General features: G+C 34.9%; 1 protein-coding gene across 1 annotated transcript in view; it reads right to left on the bottom strand.

Moving 5' to 3' along the window:
• Positions 1 to 296: 296 nt before the first annotated feature.
• Positions 297 to 27221, bottom strand: part of LRRIQ1 (leucine rich repeats and IQ motif containing 1) — a 132058-nt gene continuing 105133 nt past the window's right edge. Inside the window, exon 18 of the mRNA XM_067008314.1 lies at positions 297 to 323. Coding sequence (XP_066864415.1) covers positions 314 to 323 — 10 coding nt within the window. The 3' untranslated portion in view covers positions 297 to 313. The remainder of the gene's footprint in view (positions 324 to 27221) is intronic.

Genomic DNA, 27221 nt, shown 5'->3' with positions numbered 1-27221 from the left:
GTGCTACTGTGAAATAAAGTGTTGAAAGAAATCCAAAATAAAGAAAAAAATCAGGAGCAAATGAAAGAAAAGCTACATGAAAAATTACATCTGGGGATGAGGAGGAAGTCAGAGGCTTCTAAAAGTAATTGTGTTTTTCAAGTCAATAAATTGTATTATTAATCACTGAAGCAGAGCATAACCTTAAGAAATGAGCAAAGATCGAGCACTAAGAGGTTTCCATGACATGTTACCTTTGGCCAGTGCAGCTGGTTTGGAAGAAGCAGTGTTTGTGAAGGGAAGCGGGTGGAATCTAAAGCAAGCCATTCCTTCTCTAAGGCAGCCTGCACAAATAATAACATTAACGTACATAATTTAGTTTGCATAGCTTTTACAAAGATTCTTTTAAATTGTCTTATATACTACACGTTAAGAAAGTATTTCAGCATTTTTATTTAGAGGAAAATCTGCTACTTGCTCACTCTTGTGAGATGTTATGTATCTGTTTAATGTAAACATTCTAAAAAATGGGATAAGATTTTTCATCCCCAAGTGGAATAAAGTAGAGCCTTGAGTACACACATGCTCTAAAAAATGAGACATGCAGATTGTTCAGTGTATTTAACTGTTTGAGAACTATGACTCTGAGCCAACTCTAGATGTAACTTAGGGAAATAATCCTTTAGCTCTTTCATATGCAAAATATAATATTTTCCATCAAACCTCACCATTAAAAATTTATAGTATTTAACATATTAGTATCAATTTTCTGTAAATACCATCTGTAAGATAGCTTTTACTTAACTTTAGCTCAACATTTCACGAATTTTCTGAATAGATGGAAAAAAGAATTTTGTGGCAATATACAGACCATGGTTCCTGATATTATATTCTCTAGTTCCAGAGTTTGAATGATAAAAATATAAATTTAAATTTTGAAATGGTCTTAAGTCACTTCACTCTTCATCTTACAACATCTTTATTCCATTTATGTAATTTCCAATTTTTTCGTTCTACATGGAAATATATTAGTTATGCTCGTGTTGTATAATTTAGGGTACAATTATCTAAATTTTATTCACTTGGATTATCTAATATGTTTTAAATAATATTCTGTGGTTCTATAATTATTTTTGAATCTTTAAGAAAAAAGGATGATCATAATACCAATGAACTTGTTTTTTAAAAGTTTCTAAAATGATCAAACATATTTATGTTTTAAAAACTGGAATGATTATAATCTGAGAAGACCTAAATGCAATTTTCCATTTATACAGCTTCAGTGCTTCTTGACTATCTCTTGAAAAACCATTGGAAAGGCAAGCCTAAGACATCTTGACTACAGGCCAGCAGCGCAATGACAGACCATTACTTACAGCATTTAGTCTTAGGAATCCTAATCAGATTCATGTTATTTGAATATCTATGTAAAAAGGATACTGTTGTGCAACAGTACATTGTCCAGTTCCTTCTAGGCAGAGATCATTAACATATATATCACAGTTATATACCAGTTATATCTGGTTTAAGAATATATATCTGGTTTAAGAAGAGCTATTTAATGTAAAATTGCAAACAGTATGGAGGGCTCAGATTTCTAAATTCTTTCTTTTGTATGACAAATAAAGGAAAATTCATATTTATGCCAGGAAAGATCAAGGCCCAAGGCATATCGGCTATCATTAAATTAGTATTTTTACTCTGTAAAATTGCTAAAATGAAGAGAAGATGTAGAGACAATATTATGAAAGGCAATGTGCCAGAGGATTCTGGGAGGATGGTGGGGTAGGGAGCACCAGGAACCTGTCTCCCAACCTAGGCAACAACTAAACTGGCAGAATCTGTCTAGTGTAACCATTTTGGAACTCTAGAGTCTATTGAAGGCTTGTGATGTCCTGGGGAAGACTTGGATGGTAAATTGTGGTTAATTTTGGTAAATGTCAGCCCTTAGTACAGTTGCAGCTATCTATCTTCCATTCCCCAGCCCCAAGGCAGGCAGCTATTCATGTGTTTTAGAAGTACGTTGCATACAGTTTGCAGGAGCCAGGGTGGATAATGAGGACATTGTCTTCCAAAGATTGGAGATCTGTACTCTGACCGTTGAGTGCTGCTTCTGATCTCAGAGGTACAAAGAGGTGAGTGGCACCTCCCCTATTGCTGTAAGGCTATTTACCCCACCTACTAAGTGATTTCCAGAGGATTTAAAGGGCAGGTGTTCTTCCTCAAACTCCTCCCCTCTTCATTTTTCTCTTTTTCCTTTTTTTGGGAAACAAACACTAAGGACTAGAATATTCATTTTAAAAAAGATTAGGATATTCAAAAGCATCTGCATAAATTGGGGAAAGTCAGCACACATGCCCAGGGGAAGGCACAGGCTTAGAAAAGAAACAAGAAGACCTTGAGTTTACAACTCAGGCTGATCCTTGGCACAGACGCAGCCTAAAACAATCAAAACAAAAACAAAAACAATAAAAACAAAAGCAAAACACCTGGCAAACACTGGGGAAGAGAGAGAATCTTATTCCCACAGTTACCATATTACTACATTCAATGTCTAACTTTAAATAAAAATCACAAGGCATACAAAGAAGCAGGAAAATTTACAGCCCATTCAAAGGAAAAAAATCAACCAAAACTATGCCTAAAAAAGACCTCATGGCAGATTTACTAGACAAAGACTTTAAAATAACTGTCTTAAATATGTTCAAAGAACTAAAAGAAGGGAGAAAATGATCTATGAACAAAGTGGAAATATCAATAAAGAGACAGAAAACCTGAAAAGAAACCAAGAAGAAATTTTGAAGCTGAAAAGTACAATAACTGAAAAGAAAAATTCACTGGTAGGATTCACTAGAGGGATCTGCCTCTGAGTAGGCAGATAAAGTAATAAGTGAACTTGAAGATACAGCAATGGAATTATCAAATCTAAAGAACAGAAAGAAAAAAGATTGAATAAAAATGAACAGAATCTAAAGGTCCTGTGAGACACCATCAAATGGACCAACATATGCATCATGGGAGTCAGAGGAGAAGAAAGAAAAAAACGGGCAGAGAGAATATTTGAAGAAATAATGACTAAAAGTTTCCTCAATTCAATAACAGACCTGAATATAAACATCCAAGAAGCTCAATGATCTTGAAGTAAGATGAACTCAAAGAGCCCCACACCAAGACACATTATAATCAAACTTTCAAAAGACAAAGACAAAGAGAGACTCTTGAAAGGAGCAAGTAAGAAGCAACTTGTCATGCATAAGGAATCCTCAAGATTATCAGCAGATTTCTCATCAGCATCCTTGACATCCAGAAGGCAGTGGGCTGATATATTCAAAGTAATGAAATTAAGTGTACTTTCCCACAATGAAAAAATAGGAAGAGAAATTTTAAAAGTAATATGCTATCTGAGGAGTGACTGTGGAAAAGGACTAGTAATGACAGGCAAGGAGTCTGACTTATGCACTAGTTTTTATATAAACAAACAACTTTTTTTTTTCTTAAACACCTGCCAAAACACCTCTTTTTATACTCTCTGGGACTCCAGCTGTTTTCTTTCTGCAGCAGGACAAGGTCCTACACAGCATAGTGATTTCTTTGCTGTATCATATAGATGATGATGGAGGTTTCTTCCTTGGAAAAACTACAAGAAGTTTGAGGAAAAAATATTGTTCTTTAAATTGATATCTAAAAGTGCAGAAAACTTTGAAAATATTTTTTCTTGGTTTTTAATATAAGGTCACAAACTTTTGTTAGATTCCAGAACAATTCTTTTTTTTTTAATTAATTTTTTTTTGGAGTATAGTTGCTTTACAATGTTGTGTTAGTTGATTCCAGAACCACTGTCTCTTGGAAATTTCTAGAGACATAAATAGAAGGTTTAATATAAAATGCTAAAGATACTTGCAGTAATTACATAATCTCAACCAAAAATGCTACCAAGACTACTGATTTATATGAGTTCAAGCTTATTAATATCAACTATATTTGGCAGTACCTAGTATGTTGAGGAAAAAAAAAATCTCAAAATGTCAGGAGGAATTGGCCAAGATTATAAAATATACTACTGTTTAAAAAATGTATATTAATATATCATGCTTACCACTGGACATTTATACAAATTTCAATTATTGCTTAAGAAAACCTTCTGTTAACTTACAACTGAGAATTTGGAAAGCTTTCTGTTTATTAGAAGACTATTATCAAACTTACTTACACATTAAAAATAAACTTGAACTTAAATTTGCAACTGTGTACTCACAATTGAACATTTGAACAGATATACATATATTTGACCTTTATCAGAGAAGAAATTATTATCCTATAATCCAACTTTGAGAGAGTAGGAAATAAGGCTATCAGAAGAGCTGGGAATAACATTCATGTTTATTTGTATATGTATGTACAAAATTTTTCATACCAACTAATATAATCCTTTCATTTGACATATGAAACTAGAATCAGATTTGCTGTAAGCCACAAGTTAGTTAGAGTTGAACAGGTCTTAGAAATTCTAAAAGCCATGTCTTGGTCTCGTTTTTAATCTTCACCATTCCCAACTCTGAGCCCCAATATTTTCCTCCTCTTCTATCCAAGTTGCCTCATGCCATTTTCAAAAGAATTCTTTCTAATACTTCTTGATAACTTTTGTAGCACCTCAGAATCCTTAAAGTTTGGAAATTTGGCCCATTATGAATCTCAAATCTCACTTTCTAAACCCTCTCCTCCATTCTCAACTTTTGATACATCTTCAGGTTATCTATCAGCTAACTTTGGCCATATAACTGTGGCCCTTGAAATTCATCTGTATAATTTTTCAGTTTTCTGAACCATTGGAGCCTGACAGTTATGTGCCTTTATCACAAAAGGTACTCAACAATGAGCTGATAGTCTGACTTCACCACTCTCACTTCCTTCTGTCCACATACCTAAATAAGGCAATTTGATCAGTTAATGTGGCTGTCCCCAGAAAGGGATCATACCCTTGCAGCTACTTCCTAGGTAATGATTATGAAAAAATACATGGAGGATAATATAGTCCTATTTTGACAACTCTGGATTCTCTCCTGATCATTCCTGGGCATGAAACATATTTCCTTTCTCTAATAGGATATCTCAGGCCAGCGTGATTGACACATCCTCAGGGTGCAGCCTGGATGTTTTCCTCACTCCCATTCTCAGTCATCCTATGGGGTGGACAAATGCCACCTGGAATGTGTCCTGGTCATAGATCACCTTCAAACATTTAAGGAAACACCATTATGGCCCTGGAAAGCATTCAAGTCAGCTTCAGTTCACTGGCCAGGGTTGTTTTAGATGGCAGAACTGCCTTTGACTTCCTCCTTGAGGGCCCAAAAAGAGTCTGTAATAGCTAATACTTCCAGCTGTACCTGGATTACAGCCTCAAGTCTAGTGGGAAGGTCAATACAGAAACTTAAAGAGGAAACGCCTGGGGTATTGATAGTATCCTTCACTAAATGTATCATGAGGATAACCTAATGGATTTTGTCCTAGCCCCTGTCAGATTATTCAGAGTAGCCACTGGAGTGGGTAACCTGTGGGAAAGTTTGCCATGTACACATGAAGGGTACATATTGGTGGGAGATAATTTTCCATAGGTCTCTAACATTTCTTCATGACTTATGACATCTTTTGTTCTGGACTATCTTTCCAAGTATGTTAATATAGCTAACAGACTTGGAAGATGTAGTCTTTGAGTGATTCCCTCTGGAGCAGAAGGCAAAATTTGCTTGCTGTCTGGTATAAGAAAATAACTACTTCCTCTGGAGCATAGGATGAACAGGTTTGCTAACAGCCTTTTATAAAATATAGGGTTTCCTAAGCTTCCGGATTCCTAAGGGAGACTTCCTGCCTATGGAACCTGGGGGCAAAGGGAATAGATAAAAACATGAGGCTTCTGCTGCCTGATATGACAAGTAATAAATGTCTCATTTCTTCTGCCAGCATCCATGAAAGTGTGGCAGCGTAACTTGTTAGACTACATGCAGGATACAATCTCAGATCCCTCACAGTTCTTGGCACTTAAAAAATTAAGGTAAACTATGCTTAATAAAAACTAAAACAAATTGATCTTCGTTATCAGTGTCCCCTTGGTTAACCATTTGTAAAATGAAAACACATTTCAGAGAGGCAACAAACCAATATAAAGACTTCATGGTAGGTTGATCCAGGCTTTTTGTTTGAGGTTAATTTATTAAGACAATTTTATATTTACTTCTTTTATAGCTGAAAATATTCAAATATATTTCTGACATATCCTAAACTTGGGGCCATGTTATATCTGTCTATGTACCTTCCCTAGCACCAAGCACGGTACCTACCATACTGTAAACATTCAGTATTTGTTGGCTGGGAAGGAAAATATAAGTTTGAATACATGTATATCACTACAACTCTCTTGTGATAAATCTTAAAGAAAAGTATAGACTATACCAAAGGCAACTATTGTTATGACCTAAATAAGTGATAAAAGGAAAGTCCTGGTTAGATATGTCTTACAGTTGTATAGAGGAAAGTAAGAGAAAGAAAGAACAAAAAATATAGGGACACTTTTGTAATTTGATTATGTCATCTGAAGTTGTAAGATGATTTTAAAATAAAGTGATGATGGCCATAAAAAAAGGAGTAAAAAAAGTGTCAAAGGAAGGCAAAGAAACAATACCTTAACTGGTATTTAGCTTTAATTCTTAGCTCCCCTAAACTATAATCTCTGTATTACAAACAAATTCATCTATTTAAAACAAATAATACATTTAACTCCCTTGCTCAAAACCCAATAATAATGTTCTATTCAAAGTTCTTGACTTCATATCATAGGCTTTATGTGAAATGTTCACTGACCATTTTTCTGTTTCTTCCCTATCTCTGGCTATTCTCCACTACTAAGCAGTTCTACTTACTGTGAATTTTCTGTTTCTTTAGTATACTCAAAAAGTTCCTGTTTCAAGGCTTCCATACTTGCCCTCCACTTAGTCCAGCACCATATTACCCAATGGCTATCCCTTCACTTTATTTTCACATCTCTATAAAAATATTTCACCTCATGTAGGCCTCCCATGATTGTCCAATCAGATTCTGTGCTCTATCTCTTAACCTTCCTTATAAAAATTTTTATAGCAATTTTCAATATCTTATAGTAGTCTGTATATTTATATATTTATTCACTGTCTGTCACCTTAAGTGAATGTAAGGTCACTGAGGTCAGGGATTTTATCTCTTTCGTTCACTGTGGTGAGAACAATGTGTGAAATACTTAATCACTGACTTGAAATATTTATAAACATTTCATTTTGGACATTTTATTCTGGTATAGCTTTAATTAGAATTCAGATTCACCTGAGAACAACTATAAATATTGGACTAAAAATGGAGCTGAAGGTACTCAAGAACAATTGAAGCAGTAAAGACTTAAAAAGCTAAGATCCTGGAGAGTAGAGTCTCATTCAGATGTGAATCCTGTATTTCCTGCCACATTTTCCCTCAGGGAAAGCCCCAATTTTATTAACAGGAAAGAGAAGCCAAGGAGAAATCTAAGGCCTACTTGTAGCAGTTTCACTGGAATGAAGAGACAGAGGTTAAAGTGTAGGGATGCCAAGGCAGTTAGGATTGAAGGACCAAGATCCCTGAGAGGAGAGAACCACTGAAATGTGAGCTCCAAGTCATGTATAAAATAAACCCTTCATATGTTTGCAAATTCCAAGTAGTATGTGTGTTGGAGAGATACCTAGACTCAAAGTGCAATAGCAATAGCTGGCATGCTAAAAAGCTAAGAAGAAATTTCTTTAGTAATTTGATGCTATGGAGAAAGGGATTAGAATTCAGGAAAAAACAAGGCGAAGGTAACCTGGTAAATATCCCACTCTCAGTTTAGACATTATATTGGCTCAAACCTAAGAGAAACCAGAAATAGACCAGCCCTAACAAAGCTTAAAAATAAGCCTCAAAAGGATCTCTTTCTATACAATATCTGCCTATCAGAACAAAATTAAATCCTCTTTAGAGAAATAAAACATCTTCCAGTGTCTTTATACTTTTTACATATATGTCTGATACTTAATCAATGACTAAATGCTAATAAAGAGAATTGGCTGACTCAAAATATTGAGTTGGCCAAAAGGTTTGTTCGTTTTATTCCATAAGATGGCTCTAGTAGTGCTTAGTTGTCTTAACTTCATTTGAAACAATTTTGTTAGATTGTATTGTGACAGCTGTCATATCAGCGTGCATTAAAAAAAATCAAAATTGTTGAATTTTTGTGTAGCCATTTAATACTGAAGATGGAAAAAAGCAACATTTTTGCCATAGTATGCTTTATTATTTAAAGAAAGGTAAAAACACAACTGAAATGCAAAAAAAGATTTGTGTAGTGTATGCAGAAGGTGCTGTGACTGATCGAACATGTCAAAAGTGGTTTGTGAAGTTTCGTGCTGGATATTTCTTCCTGGTTGATGCTCCACAGTTGGATAGACCAGTTGAAGTTGATAGCAATCAAATCGAGACATTAACTGAGAACATTCAATGTTATACCACGTGAGAGATGGCCAACAAACCCAAAATATCCAAATCAAGCGTTTAAAATCATTTGCACCAGCTTGCTTATGTTAATAGCATTGATGTTTGGATTCCACGTAAGTTAAGTGATAAAAACCTTCTTGACCATTTTTCCGCATGCTATTCTCTACTTAAACATAATGAAAATGTTCCATTTTTAAAACAAATTGTGTCAGGTGATGAAAAGTGGATACTGTATAATAATGTGGAAGGGAAGAGATTGTGGAGCATGTAAAATGAACTACCACCAACCACACCAAAGGCCGGTCTTCATCCAAAGAAGGTGATGTTGTGTATATGATGGGATTGGAAGGGAGTCTTCTATTATGAGCTTGTTTCAAAAAAAACAGACGATTAATTCCAACAAGTACTACTCCCAGTTAGACCAACGGAAGCAGCACTTGACAAAAAGCCTCCAGAATTAGTCAACAGAAAATGCATAATCTTCCATCAGGATAATGTGAGACCACATATTTCTTTGATGACCAGGCAAAAACTGCTACAGCTTGGCTGGGAAGTTCTGATTCATCTGCCATATTCAGCAGACATTGCACCTTTGCATTTCCATTTATTTCAGTCTTTACAAAATTCTCTTAATGGAAAAAATTTTAATTCCCTGGAAGACTGTAAAAGGCACCTGGAACAGTTCTTTGCTCAAAAAGATAAAAAGTTTTGGGAAGATGGAATTGAAGTTGCCTGAAAAATGGTAGAAGGTAGTGGAACAAAAGGATGAATACGTTGTTCAATAAAGTTCTCGGTGAAAATGAAAAATGTGTCGTTTATTTTTACTTAAAAACCGAAGGCACTTTTTGGTCAACCCAATACAAGAGATAAATTGTCAATAGAAATAAACCTACAAGTGATCCAGATGTTTCAATTAACCGAGAAAACTTTGAATATACCATACTCAGTATGTTCACGAAAATACAGGACATGATAGAAAACTTCAATATACAACTAGAATTTACAACAAATTATCAAGTAGAAATTCCAGAACTAAAAAACAGAATAACTGAAATTAGGAATTTAATAGGCTAAATATGATTAGATAACTTGAGAGATGATTAGTGAACTACATGATGGGTCAGAAGGAAACATGCAAATTAAAACACAGAAGTAAAAAAAGAAAGCAATTCTGGTTAGGAAAACATATATTATAAAATTACCAGTCAAAAGAAAGTTGCTGTAAGTATGAAAATATCAGAGGGAATGGCCAATAAGGCAATTAGTTAAAGAGGGAAATTAGAGTTAAAGAGTGAAATTTTATCATTATAAAAGGGTCAATAACACAATTACTTAACTATTCTAAATGTGTATACCCTAATAACATATCCTCAAAGTATGAGGCCAAATTTGACAGAACTAAAAACTGATTTAGAGAAACCCACAATCTTAAGAAGAGATTTTAGCATTCTTCTGTCAATAACTGATAGAAAGCTCCCCAAATCACTAAAAATAAGGATTCTTTTAAACACAATTAACAAACTTGAAGTAACTGAGATTTTAGTAACCATAACACCTGCAAAATGCACATTCCTTTCAAGTACACATGGAACATTATCCCAAATAGATTATGTGCTAAGACAAACTTTTAAGAAACAAATAACATCAATCTTACATCAAACTCTTCCAGAAAATAGAAACATAGGAAACACTTCCTAATCAAATATAAGGTCAACACAACCTTGATACCAAAATCTGAAGAGTTTTACAAGAAAGAAAATTTACAGGCACAGTTTCTAGAATATAAATGCAAAAATCCTAAACAAAATATTAGCAGATCAAATTCAGAGATATATAAAAGGATAATGTATTATACCTAAATTAGTTTATTCTAGGAATACAAGGTTTAATTTTTAAAAATCAATGTTATAGGCATAAAAAGTATCTGATAAAATCCAAATCATATATAGAATCATCAGCATCATCATCACATTAACCTTTTGGAAAGGTAAGAAGATACTAAGGAGGGTAACTCAATCAAATATAGTTTCTACAAGAAACATGTATTAAACATCTGACTTCATGGTGGAAAGCTTTCACCCTGAGACCAGGAGGTAGCAAAAGATGCCTGCTAAAATCACCACTATTTAACATTTTACTGAAGGTAGTAGTCAGGACAATAAAGCAAGAAAAATAAATAAGAGGCACAAGCAAAAAAATCTCTGCTCTTATGGGCAGAGATTTTAAGTGGCTTAAATAAATGATGAGATATTCTATCTTCATGAATTTAAAAATATAGTATTCTAAAAATATCAGTTCTCCCAAATTGATTTATAGATTTCTTTCAATCTTAGAGAAAATACTAACATTTATTGTGCAAATTGACAGGATGGTTCTAAAATTCGTACATTAATGAAATGGATCAACGGTAGCAATAGCAGTTCTTTCTTGAAGAAGAACAAAGTTGGAGCTCTTATAAGACTAGATAACAAAATTTATTATAAATTATACAGAAATTGAAGTAGTGATATAAGAATAAACAACAGAATGACGAGAAAAATTAAGAGAACCCATGCACACAGTTTACTGAATTTAAATAAAGCCTCCACTGTAATCCATTGTGAAAAGTATGGTCTAAACAACAAATGGTTGTGGGTCAACAAAATAACCAAATGTGTATGTTTGGAGGGGAACTTGACCCCTTATTCACACTGTAGGCAAAATTTAATTCTAGATGCACCACAGACTTAAATGCTGAAAGTTAAGATAATAACGTTTCTAGAATATGTTACTGACCTGAGTAAGCAAATATTTCTTACATGTCACAACTAAAAACTTTTGTTTTTAATTTAAAACAGAAACATTCTGTTCATCAAACTAAACCATAAAGAGAGAAAAAAAGGGAAATCCCAGAAGTTAGGGAATATATTTGCACAGGAAAACAGAGAAGTATTTAGATTACATAAAGCACTCCTACAAGCCAATAAGAAAAGAGATGTACAACGCAATTTAAAAATGCACAAATGACGAGTCCCTCCCATCAGGTTAACTTACACAAGCCTCTTAGATAGACTCAGCCACCAGAGGGCAGACAGCAGAAGCAAGAAGAACTACAATCCTGCAGCCTGTGGAACAGAAACCACAATGACAGAAAGATAGACAAGATGAAAAGGCAGAGGGCTATGTACCAGATGAAGGAACAAGATAAAACCCCAGAAAAACAACTAAATGAAGTGGAGATAGGCAACCTTCCAAAAAAAGAATTCAGAATAATGATAGTGAGATGAGCCAGAACCTCAGAAAAAGAATGGAGGCAAAGATCGAGAAGATGAGAGAAATGTGTAACAAAGACCAAGAAGAATTAAAGAACAAACAAACAGAGATGAACAATACAATAACTGAAATGAAAACTACACTAGAAGGAATCAAGAGCAGAATAACTGAGGCAGAAGAACGGATAAGTGACCTGGAAGACAGAATGGTGGAATTCACTGCTGCAGAACAGAATAAAGAAAAAAGAATGAAAATAAATGAAGACATCCTAAGAGACCTCTGGGACAACATTAAATGCTACAACATTTGCATTATAGGGGTCCCAGAAGGAGAAGAGAGAGAGAAAGGACCAGAGAAAATATTTGAAGAGATTATAGTCAAAAACTTCCCTAACATGGGAAAGGAAAGAGCCACCCAAGTCCAGGAAATGCAGTGAGTTCCATACAGGATAAACCCAAGGAGAAACATGCCAAGACACACAGTAATCAAATTGGCAAAAATTAAAGACAAAGAAAAATTATTGAAAGCAGCAAAGGAAAAATGACAAATAATATACAAGAGGACTCCCTTGAGGTTAATAGCTGATTTTTCAGCAGAAACTCTACAAGCCATAAGGGAGTGGCATGATATACTTAAAGTGATGAAAGAGAGGAACATACAACCAAGATTACTCTACCCGGCAAGGATCTCATTCAGATTCAATGGAGAAATCAAAAGCTTTACAGACAAGCAAAAGCTAAGAGAATTCAACACCACCAAACCAGCTCTACAACAAATGCTAAAGGAATTCCTCTAAGTGGGAAACACAGAGGAAGAAAAGGACCTACAAAAAAAACCACCCACAACAATTAAGAAAATGGCCATAGGAACATACGTATCAGTAATTTAAACGTGAATGGATTAAATGCTCCAACCAAAAGACACACACTTGCTGAAAGGATACAAAAACAAGACCCATATATATGCTGTCAACAAGAGACCCACTTCAGACATAGGGACACATACAGACTGAAAGTGAGGGGACGGAGAAAGATATTCCATGCAAATGGAAACCAAAAGAAAGCTGGAGAGCAATACTCATATCAGATAAAATAGACTTTAAAATAAAGAATGTTATAAGAGACAAGGAAGGACACTACATAATGATCATGGGATCAATACAAGAAGAAGCTATAACAATTATAAATATATATGCACTCAACATAGGAGCACCTCAATACATAAGGCAACGGCTAACAGCTATAAAAGCGAAATCAACAGTAACACAATAACAGGGGGGGACTTTAGCACCTCACTTACACCAATGGACAGATCATACAAAATGAAAATAAATAAGAAAACAGAAGCTTTAAATGACACAATAGACCAGATAGATTTAATTGATATTTATAGAACATTCCATCCAAAAACAGCAGATTACACTTCTCAAGTGCGCACGGAACATTCTCCAGGATACATCACATCTTGGGTCACAAATCAAGCCTCAGTAAATTTAAGAAAATTGAAATCATATCAAGCATCTTTTCCGACCACAATGCTATGAGATTAGAAATCAATTACAGAGAAAAAAACGTAAAAAACACAAACACATGGAGGCTAAACAATACGTTACTAAATAACCAAGAGATCACTGAAGAAATCAAAGAGGAAATCAAAACATACCTAGAGACAGATGAAAATGAAAACATGACGATGCAAAACCTATCGGATGCAGCAAAAGCAGTCCTAAGAGGGAAGTTTATAGCTATACAATCCACCTCAAGAAACAAGAAAAATCTCAAATAAACAATCTAAACTTACACGTAAAGGAACTAGAGAAAGAAGAACAAACAAAACCCAAAGTTAGCAAAAGGAAAGAAATCATAAATATCAGAGCAGAAATAAATGAAATACAAACTAAGAAAACAATAGCAAAGATCAATAAAACTAAAAGCTGGTTCTTTGAGAAAATAAAGAAAATTGATAAACTCATCAAGAAAAAGAGGGAGAGGACTCAAATCAATAAAATTAGAAATGAAAAAGGAGAAGTTACAACAGACACCACAGAAATACAAAGCATCCTAAGAGACTACTACAAGCAACTCTATGCCAATAAAATGGACAAACTGGAAGAAATGGACAAATTCTTAGAAATGCACAACCTGCCAAGACTGAACCTGGAGGAAAAAGAAAATATGAACAGACCAATCACAAGTAATGAAATTGAATCTGTGATTAAAAATCTTCCAACAAAGTCGAGGACCAGATGGCTTCACAGGTGAATTCTATCAAACATTTACAGAAGAGCTAACAGCCAACCTTCTCAATCTCTTCCAAAAAACTGCAGAGGAAGGAACACTCCGAAACTCATTCTATGAGGCCACCATCACCCTGATACCAAAACCAGACAAAGATATTACAAAAAAAGAAAATTACAGACCAATATCACTGATGAATATAGATGCACAAATCCTCAACAAAATACTAGCAAACTGAATCCAACAACACATTAAAAGGATCATACACCATGATCAAGTGGGATATATCCCAGGGATGCAAGGATTCTTCAATATATACAAATTAATCAATGTGATATACCATATTAAAATACTGAAGAAAAACCATATGATCATCTCAATAGATGCAGAAAAAGCATTTGACAAAATTCAACACCCATTTATGATAAAAACTCTCCAGGAAGTGGGCATAGAGGGAACCTACCTCAACATAATAAAGGCCATATACAACAAAACCCACAGCAAACATCATTCTCAATGGTGAAAAACTGAAAGAATTTCCTCTAAGATCGGGAACAAGACAAGGATGTCCACTCTCACCATTATTATTCAACATAGTTTTGGAAGTCCTAGCCACGGCAATCAAAGAAGAAAAAGAAATAAAAGGAATACAAACTGGAAAAGAAGAAGTAAAACTGTCACTGTTTGCAGATGATATGATACTATACATGGAGAATCCTAAAGATGCCACCAGAAAACTACTAGAGCTAATCAATGAATTTGGTAAAGTAGCAGGATGCAAAATTAATGAACAGAAATCTCTTGCATTCCTATACACTAATGATGACAAATCTGAAAGAGAAATTAAGGAAACAATCCCATTTACCATTGCAACAAAAAGAATAAAATACCTAGGAATAAACCTACCTAGGGAGACAAAAGACCTGTATGCAGAAAACAATAAGATACTGATGAAAGAAATTAAAGATGATACCAACAGATGGAGAGATATACCATGTTCTTGGATTGGAAGAAGCAATATTGTGAAAATGACTATACTACCCAAAGCAATCTACAGATTCAGTGCAATCCCTACCAAATTACCAATGGCATTTTTTACAGAACTAGAAAAAAAGTCTTATAATTTGTTTGGAGACACAAAAGACCCCAAATAGCCAAAGCAGTCTTGAGGGAAAAAAACAGAGCTGGAGGAATCAGACTCCCTGACTTCAGACTATATTACAAAGCTACAGTAATCAGGACAATATTGTACTGGCACAAAAACAGAAACATAGATCAATGGAACAAGATAGAAAGCCCAGAGATAAACCCACGCACCTATGGTCAACTAATCTATGACAAAGGAGGCAAGGATATACAATGGAGAAAAGACAGTCTCTACAATAAGTGGTGCTGGGAGTACTGGACAGCTACATGTAAAAGGATGAAATTAGAACACTCCCTCACACCATACACAAAAATAAACTCAACATTGATTAGAGACCTAAATGTAAAACCACACACTATAAAATTCTTAGAGGAAAACTTAGGAAGAACATTCTTTGACATAAATCACAGCAAGATCTTTTTGATCCACCTCCTAGATTAATGGAAATAAAAACAAAAATAAACAAATGGGACCTAATGAAACTTGAAAGCTTTTGCACAACAAAGGAAACCATAAACGAGACGAAAAGACAACCCTCAGAATGGGAGAAAATATTTGCAAACGAATCAATGGACAAAGGATTAATCCCAAAATATATAAACAGCTCATGCAGCTCAATATTAAAGAAACAAACACCCCAATCCAAAAATGGGCCGAAGACCTAAGTAGACATTTCTCCAAAGAAGACATACAGATGGCCAAGAAGCACATGAAAAGCTGCTCAACATCACTAATTATTAGAGAAATGCAAATCAAAACTACAATGAGTAATCACCTCACACCAGTTCGAATGGGGATCATCAGAAAATCTACAAACAACAAATGCTGGAGAGGTTCTGAAGAAAAGGTAACCTTCTTGCACTGTTGGTGGGAATGTAAATTGATATAGCCACTATGGAGAACAGTATGGAGGTTCCTTAAAAAACTAAAAATAGAATTACCATATGACCCAACAATCCCACTACTGGGCATATACCCAGAGAAAACCGTAATTCAAAACGACACATGCACCCCTATGTTCATTGCAGCACTATTTACAATAGCCAGGAAATGGAAACAACCTAAATGCCCATCAACTGATGAATGGATAAAAAAGATATGGTACATATATACAATGCAGTGTTACTCAGCCACAAAAAGGAATGAAACTGAGTCATTTGTAGAGATGTGGATGGATCTAGAGACTGTCATACAGAGTGAAGTAAGTCAAAAAGAGAAAAACAAGTATCGTATATTATCGCATGTATGTGGAACCTAGAAAAATGGTAGAGATGAACCAGTTTGCAGGGCAGATTTTGAGACACAGATGCAGAGAACAAAGGTATGGACAGCAAGGGGGGAAAGTGGCAGGGGGTGCAGGGGTGGTGTTGTGATGAATTGTGCAATTGGGATTGACATATATACACTGATGTGTATAAAATTGATGACTAATAGGAACCTGCTGTATAAAAAAATAAATAAAATCAAATTTTAAAAAAAGCACAAACACTTGACCATGTCATAAAAGTAGATATGCAAATGGCCAGTAAGCATATGAAAAGGTATTCAACATTATTAGTTATGAGAGAAATGCAAATTAAAACAACTAGATACCACTACAAACCTACTGGATTGGGAAAAAAAAAAAGACATGAAAATACAAAGTGTTGGTGAGGATAAATCTCCTCTGAAACTCTCATATTCTGCTGATAGGACTGTAAATTGATACAATCATTTTGGAATACTGTTAGGCGCTAGCTACTAAATATAGGTAAATGTTATGACTCAGAAATTCAGAAATGTGAACATGCACATCAAAAAGCATGTACAAGAATGTTCATAGCTGGGCTTCCCTGGTGGCGCAGTGGTTAAGAATCCGCCTGCCAATGTAGGGGACACGGGTTCTATTCCTGGTCTGGGAAAATCCCACATGCCTCAGAGCAACCAAGCCCTTGCACCACAATGACTGAGCCTGCGCTCTAGAGCCCGTGAGCCACAACTAACTGAGCCCGCGTGCTGCAACTACTGAAGCCCACACACCTAGAGCTCGTGCTTTGTGATGAGAAGCCACCGCAGTGAGAAGCCCGTGCACCACAGCAAAGAGTAGCCCCCACTCGACGCAACCAGAGGAAACCCATGCACAGCAACGAAGACCCAATGCAGTCAAAAATAAATAAATAAATAAATAAATTTATTAAAAACAAAGAAAGAATGTTCATAGTGTCTTTAGTCATAATAGGCAACACTAGAAATAACTCAGTAAAAAATAATCCACCGATAGTGGAACAGACTTTTAAAAATTGGTATATTCAAATCATAGATTAAAAGTAGTATATTCAAAAGAATAGTATATATACAGCTACACTCAACCACAGAGGTATATCTCACAGACATAATATTATGTGAAAAAAGAGTACATATTGGATGATTCCACTTATCTGGAAGTTCAGAAATAGGCAAAACTAATCTATGATGATGGAGGTATGAATACTATGAAGGCATGAGAAGTCTTCTGGGGATAGTCATATGTCCTCTACATTAATCTGAGTGGTAGTTATGTGGGTTTAACTGTCTAGAGAAGAGAAAACAGAATAAGCAAGACTAAGGACATAAAAGGTATGGAAAGAGGGTGGTCAATGTGGTTAGAGCATGTGGACGCCACAGGTGGGAAGTGGTAAATATGTCTGTAGAGTTTGCTGTCTTATTGTTGAATACTTGAATAACAATGTAAGGAGGCTGTCCTCATTTTGCTAGAGCTGCTAAAATTTGTTGAACAGGGCATAAATAAGCTCAGAGTTATATTTAATGAAGAATAATTGATAAAACATTGTGTAAATCTGGTTGAAGAATACACACAAATTCTTATAAATATTCCATGACCACATTTACACACTGTACAAGCTTGTATCATAAATGAAGATGTTAAAAAATCAGAAGCATACCTTTTCAAGTGCAACTTGAAAAAAATCTATAACAGTGTTAAAAGGATGAATACGTTAGAAAAAGGTTTAGCTCCAAAATAGTATACTAAAATATTTTAAGACCAATATCTATATGTTGTAGTTGGCACTTACTTCATCAAATGTAAAATCTTCTAAATCTATTTCTTCATATTCTTCTTCAGATTCTTCATTCGTAATAGCCTCTAGAGCTGTTGTCAGTTTCTTTCGCAAAAGAAAGCCCTTCCAAACTGCCTAAACAAAAATTTAAAGCATGTTATACAAGGTTATAGATCAAACTCCAAACCAGATTCTCTGTGTTATCCCATTAGGAAGATAAAACATCTTAGACCTTAGTTTAATGGCTCAATAATCTGTTTTTTGAACTTTATGTGACATTTAAAACTGGAAGATAAATTAAATGACTGCTTGTGTCTAAAGCTCTGAATCTCAGGAGATTTTCCTTGTGGTAAGCAGAAAAGAATCTTTAAAACTCCCTCAACTGCACATGTAGGTCAACCAATCAATTATCTGACAATTCCTCCGGGACCCATTCTAAATTAAGTAGAAAGAGATACAGAGGAAAGCCAATTTTGCTAATTTTCAAATGATTATGTATAAAATAAACTAACACTCATTTAGAAAAACTTCAACATATATAAATGGCCATATTAGAGACTTAGTATCCTGGTCCATAACAATTAACTAATTTCATCTTTAAATAAACCAAGCACATAATAACAGAATTAAAAACATTCAGATTCCTCAATAATCTTGGAGGAATCTTGGAGCTTTCCTAACTATAACGCCAAGAACACTGGAGTTTTTAAAAAATTAGTATCTGTATACACTGCTAGGGAGTAAGCTCCAGGATATATAGTAAGTGTAGAATACAGGTAGAAATGTGTATTGCATGCTTCCATTTATCTATGAAAATCCATATAAAATATATAATAAACAATATACATTATATAAGCTTATATTTTTAAATATATGTGGTTGTTAATATTTACAAAGTGAAAGCATAAAGCATAAAATTAATTTTAAAAATTATTACCTATAGAGATAGAAAACAGTAGAAGCCAGATGTCTCTGAATATACACCTTGCTTACATTTGATTCTGGAACTGTGCACATGCTTAATAAAATTGTAAAACAAATAAATATGAAGCAAAAGAAACTCCCCCCCAAAATGTAACAATATATTTTGTGCTATGGGCATAACCACCCAGAAGGTATTTAGAGTGACTTTAAAATAGATTTATTTGACTATATTCCTAGTGAAATACAATCAAAATATAAATTTAACTACAAAAGTTACCTTAAATATGTTTTAGTAACCATACTGCAAGCAATAATACTGGTATTGTTGTTCTGAAAAATATATATATTGAGAAGAGAAATATACAAACACATAATGGTCAGCACATATATGACAACAGAAGTCACACGCAATCTGTCAATCAGCCTAGGAAACCAAACCACAACCTCTGCAACAATTAGCCAAGAATGGTTAAGACTTGGTCAATGACTGCTAGCTTCTCTATTTTTTGTCCCTACTTCTAACTCAGGACCAACTGGACCAACCACAGACAGGCAAATATGCTTCCCAAACCAATCACCTAAGATGCTCCACTTCTAACTGGGCATGTGTGTGTGTGTGTTTGTGTACGTGTGTGTGTGTGCACATGCACATACATAGTGGAAACAAACAAGGGCTGCACAAATAAGAAAAAACAGACTATAGCAAGGGAGTCAGCCACCATCACTTGCCTTTGGCATAGACTCAAAGGCAGGGAAGAGAGTAGGATAAATGTATATACATTTATATACAGTGATGAACACATGATTGTCACATACTAGGCATACATTAAATATTATTTTCCCAATTCCCTTGTCCCCTTGTTTTTAACAATTCTATTTACTTCTTAGTTTATCAAATAAGAAAAGTGTGATATTTTAAACATCACATAAAGTTCAAAAACTATAACTAAATTTTAACCATTTTTGTCTATAAAAATGAATTTCAGTATAGAAATAGTATTCCATTATTTTGTAACTTGCTATGAATAAATAACTTCTCAAGAGAGTTCAAAACTCTTTCTGAGGAGAAAGGATGTCAATATGAATCAAGAACTTGAACAGTATTAAATGGTAGAAACAGAAGAGAGGACATCTTTGTGTGATGAGGAACATGATTAAAAGTATTGCCTGAGAAAGTGGCCTTCCTCTTTTTAACTTACCCATTATGGAGAGTACCATCAAAGAGTACCATAATAAACTCTTTGCCCACTTCATTAGTCTCATGTAGCTGGGTTGTTATTATAGACCTGGGTATGTCATGTACTGTGGGTGAGTGGCATATGCAAGCTAGCTACCTTAGAGGAAAACAAACTATTTTTCTTTTCCCCTTTTTGTCTTAGTTTATTTGGGCTGCAATAATAAAAATACCATAGACTTGGTGGCTTAAACAACAAACGTTTATTTCTCCCAGTTCTGGAGGAGGCTAAGGAGTCTAAGACCAAGTCATTGATAGATTTATTGTCTAGCGAGAGCAAGTTTCCTGGTTCATAGATGGCTGTCTTCTCACTGTGTACTCACATGGTAGAAGGAACTAGAGAGCTCTCAGGGGTCTCTTCTATAAGGACACTAATCCCATTCATGGGGGCTCCACCATCATGATATATTCACCTCCAAAAGGCCCCACCTCCAAATATCATCACATTGGGGATTAAGTTTCAACATATGAATGTTGTGGAGAACATAAACATTCAGTCAATAGCACCCTTCATTTTGGAATTTTTTTAACTCCTTTTTTGATTCCTTTATCCAGTATTTATGCTTCCTTGGTTCCTTGCTACCTTTCAAAATGCCTTCTCTCTAACATGGCAAATGGGCCTGTGACTTATTCCTGCTGGGGAGGTACCCTTCATCTCCTTTCTTCCCCAACCCTGTCCTAACAAGGTTCTAAGCATTAGGGAAACATGCTTTCCCTCCCTTGATTCTCTTTTGTTAGGTCATCTTCTCTTCCTCAGTTATCCCTCCTCCACCCCCACCCCCTTTTTCTTACACTAGTGTAATTATAAGATATCAAGATTAGGTGCAGACCTAGGGAAAAGAGAGTATAAAGGGAATTCTTTAATACAGACCTTCAACGACAAGAGCAAAAGGACTGACTCATCATGGCTCACAATGGATCCAGCCTAACTTATCAGGGATACGACTTCTGCAAAGCTCTAAACTGTAATACACAGTGTATATTCTTCTGGTGTGACATGTATAGATACCTCCCTCATGAATCTGTGTAGGGTCAGGAATTAAAGTCCCAGCCACCTCTGTTCAGTTTATGGGAAATAAAGGTAATATAAATGTGTAATAAGTAATGTTCAGATTCTTCTTCTCACTTATTTATTCATGTCAAGGTTTCAATTTTTCTCCCAGCCATCCATCTATGATTAATTCCTCTTTCTCACACATTCAAATCAATTCCCTGGCCAGAGTCTGCCCGACATCTTTTCCTTCTCTAACTACCATCAACTCCCAATCCCAGAACATACCCATACCATACACTTGTTTCTTGTTAAAATTGTTCACACATCTCTGCCCATGTTTCTCCTATATTCTCTTAATATTCTAGTCCTTACGGTAGTCTAGCTGCACTATAACTTATTATTCCAGTAATATGAAATCCTATGTTCTTTTACTCCTACTATCTTTTTTACCTGGGATTCCATTCTCTTACATATTTACATTGAGCCCTTCAAGCTGTATCTTATATCCTTTATATTAGTTAGGGTAAGCTAAGTGCTATAACAAAAATATCCAGAAATGTACAATAATTCAAAACTAATTTATTTCACGATCACATAACAAGCATTGAGAGTGAAAACAAGACAACTGGCGGCAGTTTAATGTAAAGTGATTTAGATATCCAGGCTCTGCAACTCTGCAATCCCACGAGACAGCATCCAAGGATGCCCTAAAGGCTGTCTTCACTTCAGCCAACCAGAAAGGGAAAAGAATATGAAAGAATGTTTGTGGGACGTTTTATGGGCCAGACATGAAGTGGTGCACATATTTTTCATTTACTCAGCAAAAAGGGCCATACTAAAAAGTGCAAGGAAAGCTGGACTATCTACGCTGGCAGTATGCTAGGAAGAAGAGGAGAATGTGCGTTTTGGTGAGCAGAGAGCAGTCTCCACCACATCCTTCATGAAATCTTCATTTTGCTCCTTCTAAAGCCTGGGCTCTTTCTACCATATCATGCTCTGCTCTCCAGGACGGTTAGACAGTCTAGAAGTCATATTTTTAAGATGAATAGTTTAAGAAACTAGATTGTAATCAGGAGAAGAGAAAATGAAGTTGAGTTGACTTCAATGATTTTAAGTATAATACCATGATGTACCTCAGAAGAGACTTGTTCTAAGTTGCAAAGAAAGGCTGAATTATGCTTACATTTGTTACAGAGACAAACTTAACAAAAGGACATTCAACAGATATATGTCACTGAACTAGACTATTTCATAAAGTGATGAACTTCTCTTTATTGAAAAGAATGAAGCAAAAGTTTAATATCTATTTACCATCAATGCTGAAAAATGTATTGCTCATCCACTCATGACAGGAGGAAGTTTGGACTGCATGACATTTTCATTCCTCATGCAGCAGAACAGTATTTTGATACAGTAACTGAGGTTCCTTTCTTTTCCTCAGAGTTTCCTTGAATCCATTGCCCTCCCTCCACTCCCAACCCATTCAGGCATCAGTAACAGCTTTGTCTATGCATTGCCCTTAGGAATACAGCCCAGACAAATTAAGTCAATTGAAATACTAAATATATTCATTAAAACCATAGCAAAGATAATTCTCTTGAAAAACTATGGCTTTAATAACAAAACCCAGAAACTTAATTTTAAGGCTATTTTTCCAGTTGCTTATGCCAATACCTTAAAGGCATCCCTGACTTCTCTCTGTCTTTCAAAGACCACATCCCTATGTACTAATATCATCAGGTCTACCTTCAAAGTATATACGTATACCCTCAAGATAAATCAACATATATCCGGGAATGTGATTTTCTTACCACTTCTTCTGCGATACTCTGGTCCATGCTACCATAATCTACACTCCGGATTACTGCAAAAGCCTCCTTATTTTGCTGCTTCTACTATTGCCTTCCTATAGTATAATCACAACATAAAGGAAACTTGGTCATGTGAGTCCTTTGCTCAGATTCCTGTAATATCTTCCCATGTCATTCAGAGTAAAAGCCAAAGTCTTTACAATGATTTAGGATTTATAAGTCCTACTCTTCTCCCCGTCACCCCTCTTCAGTCACACTGTTTCCTACTGTTCTATAAACACTGTGCGTATGCTCCTAAATCAGTGCCTTTGAATCTGATATTCCTCTGCCTGGAATATTCTTCCCTGAGATACCTAATGGCTTATCTCCTGCTGCAATGTCACCTTTCCTGGTCTTTCACATCCATCCTGTCTAAAATGATTAATTTTCCTTAGATACTCCTATCCTGCTTTTCCTGATTTATTTTTCCCCTTAGTACTTATCACAATCTAACATGCTTACCTTATTTATCTGCACATCCCAACAGAATGTAAGCTAGTAAAATTCTTGTGCCAAGTAATAGTTACTAAATGAATGAATGAAGGGAAACACTACATTTTTTTTAGTTACTATCATTCAATTCAGGTGTAGTACCATGAATTTCCAGACTTTATGTATTTATTTATCCCACCAGGACATAAACTCCATGAGGGAAGAGATCTTGCATGCTTTGTTCCTAGTTAAATTTCCTGAACCTAAAATAGTGCTTGACAAACAGTACGTTCTAAAAATTATTTGATGAGTGAATAAATAAAGGGATAAATGTGATCAGATTAAACTTCATTTTGAAATCTGATCTTTGTGAGGTTCTGAGTTTTTATATTAAATAGATATTTGAAGGACTTTAACAATTATTTTAGTAGATTTTAAAACATGTTTCTAGAAATAGCTATAGATTAAGCCAAGAGAGACCTGCTTTGACTAATCAAATGTTAGCATATGTGGCAAATGCCACATTTGAGCAGAAGTTTTAATATGATTGTGTGGTTCAGCTTGACCCTCAGTCATAAGAACAGTATTTACAAATTATAGACTACTCCTTAAGCCTAGATACTCAGCAGAAGCAAAGCCAACCTGCGGCTAACCGGCAGCCTACATGTCACATGAATAAGAGAAATAAATCCATGTATTTGTAAATGGCTAAGATTCAGGGATTGCCTGTTACACAGAATAACCCAGTGAAAGATAACTAATACATCTCTCATGATTAATTATTTCACCCAAAGATTAAAAGTAACCTGAATAAGAATAGCAGCCTTCTCCCTCTGTTCTTGGATGTTCACAGTATTTTTTATTTCTTCTTTCTCTAAAATAATTTGGTTTTCAATGCAGGAATTTGACTGGGATGTCAGGGGTCCTACTGCAGCAGGATGTAGCTTTATAGAGAAATGAATCTGTCTGCGCACAGTGTAACCACGCCAGCATGCCTGAATTACCATAGCTGCCATACTATTAAGAGGAGAAAAAAAAATATTTTTAGTACCCATAAATATACAGTTGTAGTTAAGAGGTCCTCATAAGCTATATTTATTTGTAAACATAGACTATATAAAGTATTATTTTAAAATAAGACCCATTCTTTTATTTAACTATAGTCATAGAAGTAAAAGTAATACGGAAACCTTAAAATCTGAAGGAGAGAAATGGGTCAGTAACTTACAGAGGGATATGAGTACTAGGGATTTTTGTTTCTTTTAAGGAGGAAGATATTACCGAGATTTTGAATGATAGTGAGGATGCTGAACCAGTAGAAAGGGGGGAAAAATGATGATGCAAAAGGGGGAAAAATATAGGAGTCAGTTGGCAAGAGAGGATGGGATCCTGTTCACAGCAGAGAGACTAAGTTTTGAGAGGAAGAAGGGCCCCCCTTCTCTCTAAAATAAAGGACCCATCAGGTCTTTGCTAGCTTCACTTTCCTATCTGCCCATGGACAAATACTTAAATCATTCTCTTACAAGCCCAGTAGTAAATTCTAACATTTTTTCCAGCCTACATCTATTTACCAATTTCTGGCACTGAATCAATCAACACTGTTTTTCCCACATCCCCATAAGCTGCCCAGCAACATTACCAAAATTTGAATAATAATGTACATTGATTGTAAGTGGGTTCTCAGCTTGCTTAATCATTTAATTCTTCATCATTGGATATGTTTTCCTTTCCCACATAGATTATTGCAGAAATATTATCAAGGTACAAGGTATAGTCAAAGTGCTAACTACTGGCTTAATTGTTCTTCAAATCTTTGGGTTTAGTTTTAAAAGGCATATGAAGGAGAAGTGATTCATATATATTCACTTTCCAGGCTCCCTTGAAAAAGTTTTCAATAATTTTATACTTGCCAAGCCCAATGAAATGTTTTCATTCCTCATACTAATGAGTTTAAGGCAAAATGGAATTAAGTGATAAACTGCCAGACATCACCATATATATTTTTTTCTCATAGAAATATATTTGTGGGAAATTAGAAAGGAATAATGTAACCATTTTCTACTGTTATTAATATTGTCATCATCATCATCACCATTTTACCTAAAGCTTGTGGAAGCCTTCAATCTATTTTGCTATGAATTGAAGTTAGTGGATAAATTTTTTTTCTGGCTTAAGATAAACTACTTGTACTCCTTATAGGAAAAAAAAATCATGTTTCAACAAATCATTTCCTCCTCCTAGGGTAAATAGAACTTAATAAACTTTGCTATGGAATTAATTCACATTTGGTCATTTAACCACTAATTCATTCCTTCATCGTTTGAACAAAAATGAGTTAAAGAATTTGAAAAAGAATAGATATATGTATAACTGAATCACTTTGCTGTACACCTGAAACTAACACAACATTTTAAATCAACTATGCTCCAATATAAAATTTTTTTTAAAAATATATAAAAAGAGTTAAGGAATTTAGACACTATAATATGTATTTGGGTGACAAAGAAAAAGATCTGAAAACATATTTGCAATGCATAACTGGTAAAGAATGAAAGGTCTGCAAGAAAACACATTTAACTTGAGACAGCATCTTATATTTCTCTACACATACATACAAGTTTCACTGACTGCAACTGTGAATTTCTTGTAAAGCTGACCACTCATTTAGTGCTTGAATTTCTCAGCTCACTATCACCAAACTTTCCCAAGGAAGAAAATAAAAAGGTAGATGAGGGATATTTTCCTCAGTGACACTAACAGGATGCTTTCCACCACGTAGAAAGCAGTGAGAGCAGGTAAAGAAGCTGACTTTAGGGCTTCCTAAATATAAGGTGCTCTCCATATTGGGAAAAACAGCTCGTATTACTACTATCATCACCATCATCTTTTATCTAGTAAAAATAATGATGATAAAAATGCCCTTAGCATAGGAACACATGTAAATTATGCTTAGGAAATGCCCACACAACTGACAGTGAATCTTCCTGAAACACTGAATGGCAAGGTTCAGCAAGTGGGTATACATTTTCTTTTCCTTTTATTCTTTAGGTCTTTGGTTTGTCTGTATTTTCAGTTCCTCATCCTTCCTTATTATTATCATTTGGCTATTTTATTTACATGAATTAAAAAGTTCTAAATGTTGTTTATCTGAAATTTCAGTAGGAAATGTCTGGAGTGTTTAGAGCTAACGGGATTCAAATAGGCAATGTCTAGGGTACTCCGGCTAATACTATCCCAAAATATACCAATGTACCCTGGCATGCTGAATATTTTAAGCTCAAGGAATTTGAGAAAAGGCATGTGCAGGAAGGATTTTCTGACTTTCCCTGGAAGCATGTCATAAGACCGTCATGTGAGAGGTCTTTATAGTATTTTAAGAATAATGGGATTATTTTATTTCTTCTTAAAAATTCATTTTAATTATTTAGAGATTAGAAGGCAGAAAAAATAATTTCAGTTACTCATTTTAAATTAAATAATACTAGTTAATTAAATCAGAACCTGCCAAATTTCAACCAAATTGATCTGCACTGTGATTAATAATTTGTGCATATCACAAAAACATAAGGGAATTAACATGAAATATAATGGTGATTGAAATCCTT

This window comes from Kogia breviceps, chromosome 12 (assembly GCF_026419965.1).
Source record: "Kogia breviceps isolate mKogBre1 chromosome 12, mKogBre1 haplotype 1, whole genome shotgun sequence".
Classification (NCBI taxonomy): domain Eukaryota; kingdom Metazoa; phylum Chordata; class Mammalia; order Artiodactyla; family Physeteridae; genus Kogia; species Kogia breviceps.
This window is presented reverse-complemented; position numbering and strand designations above follow the sequence as displayed.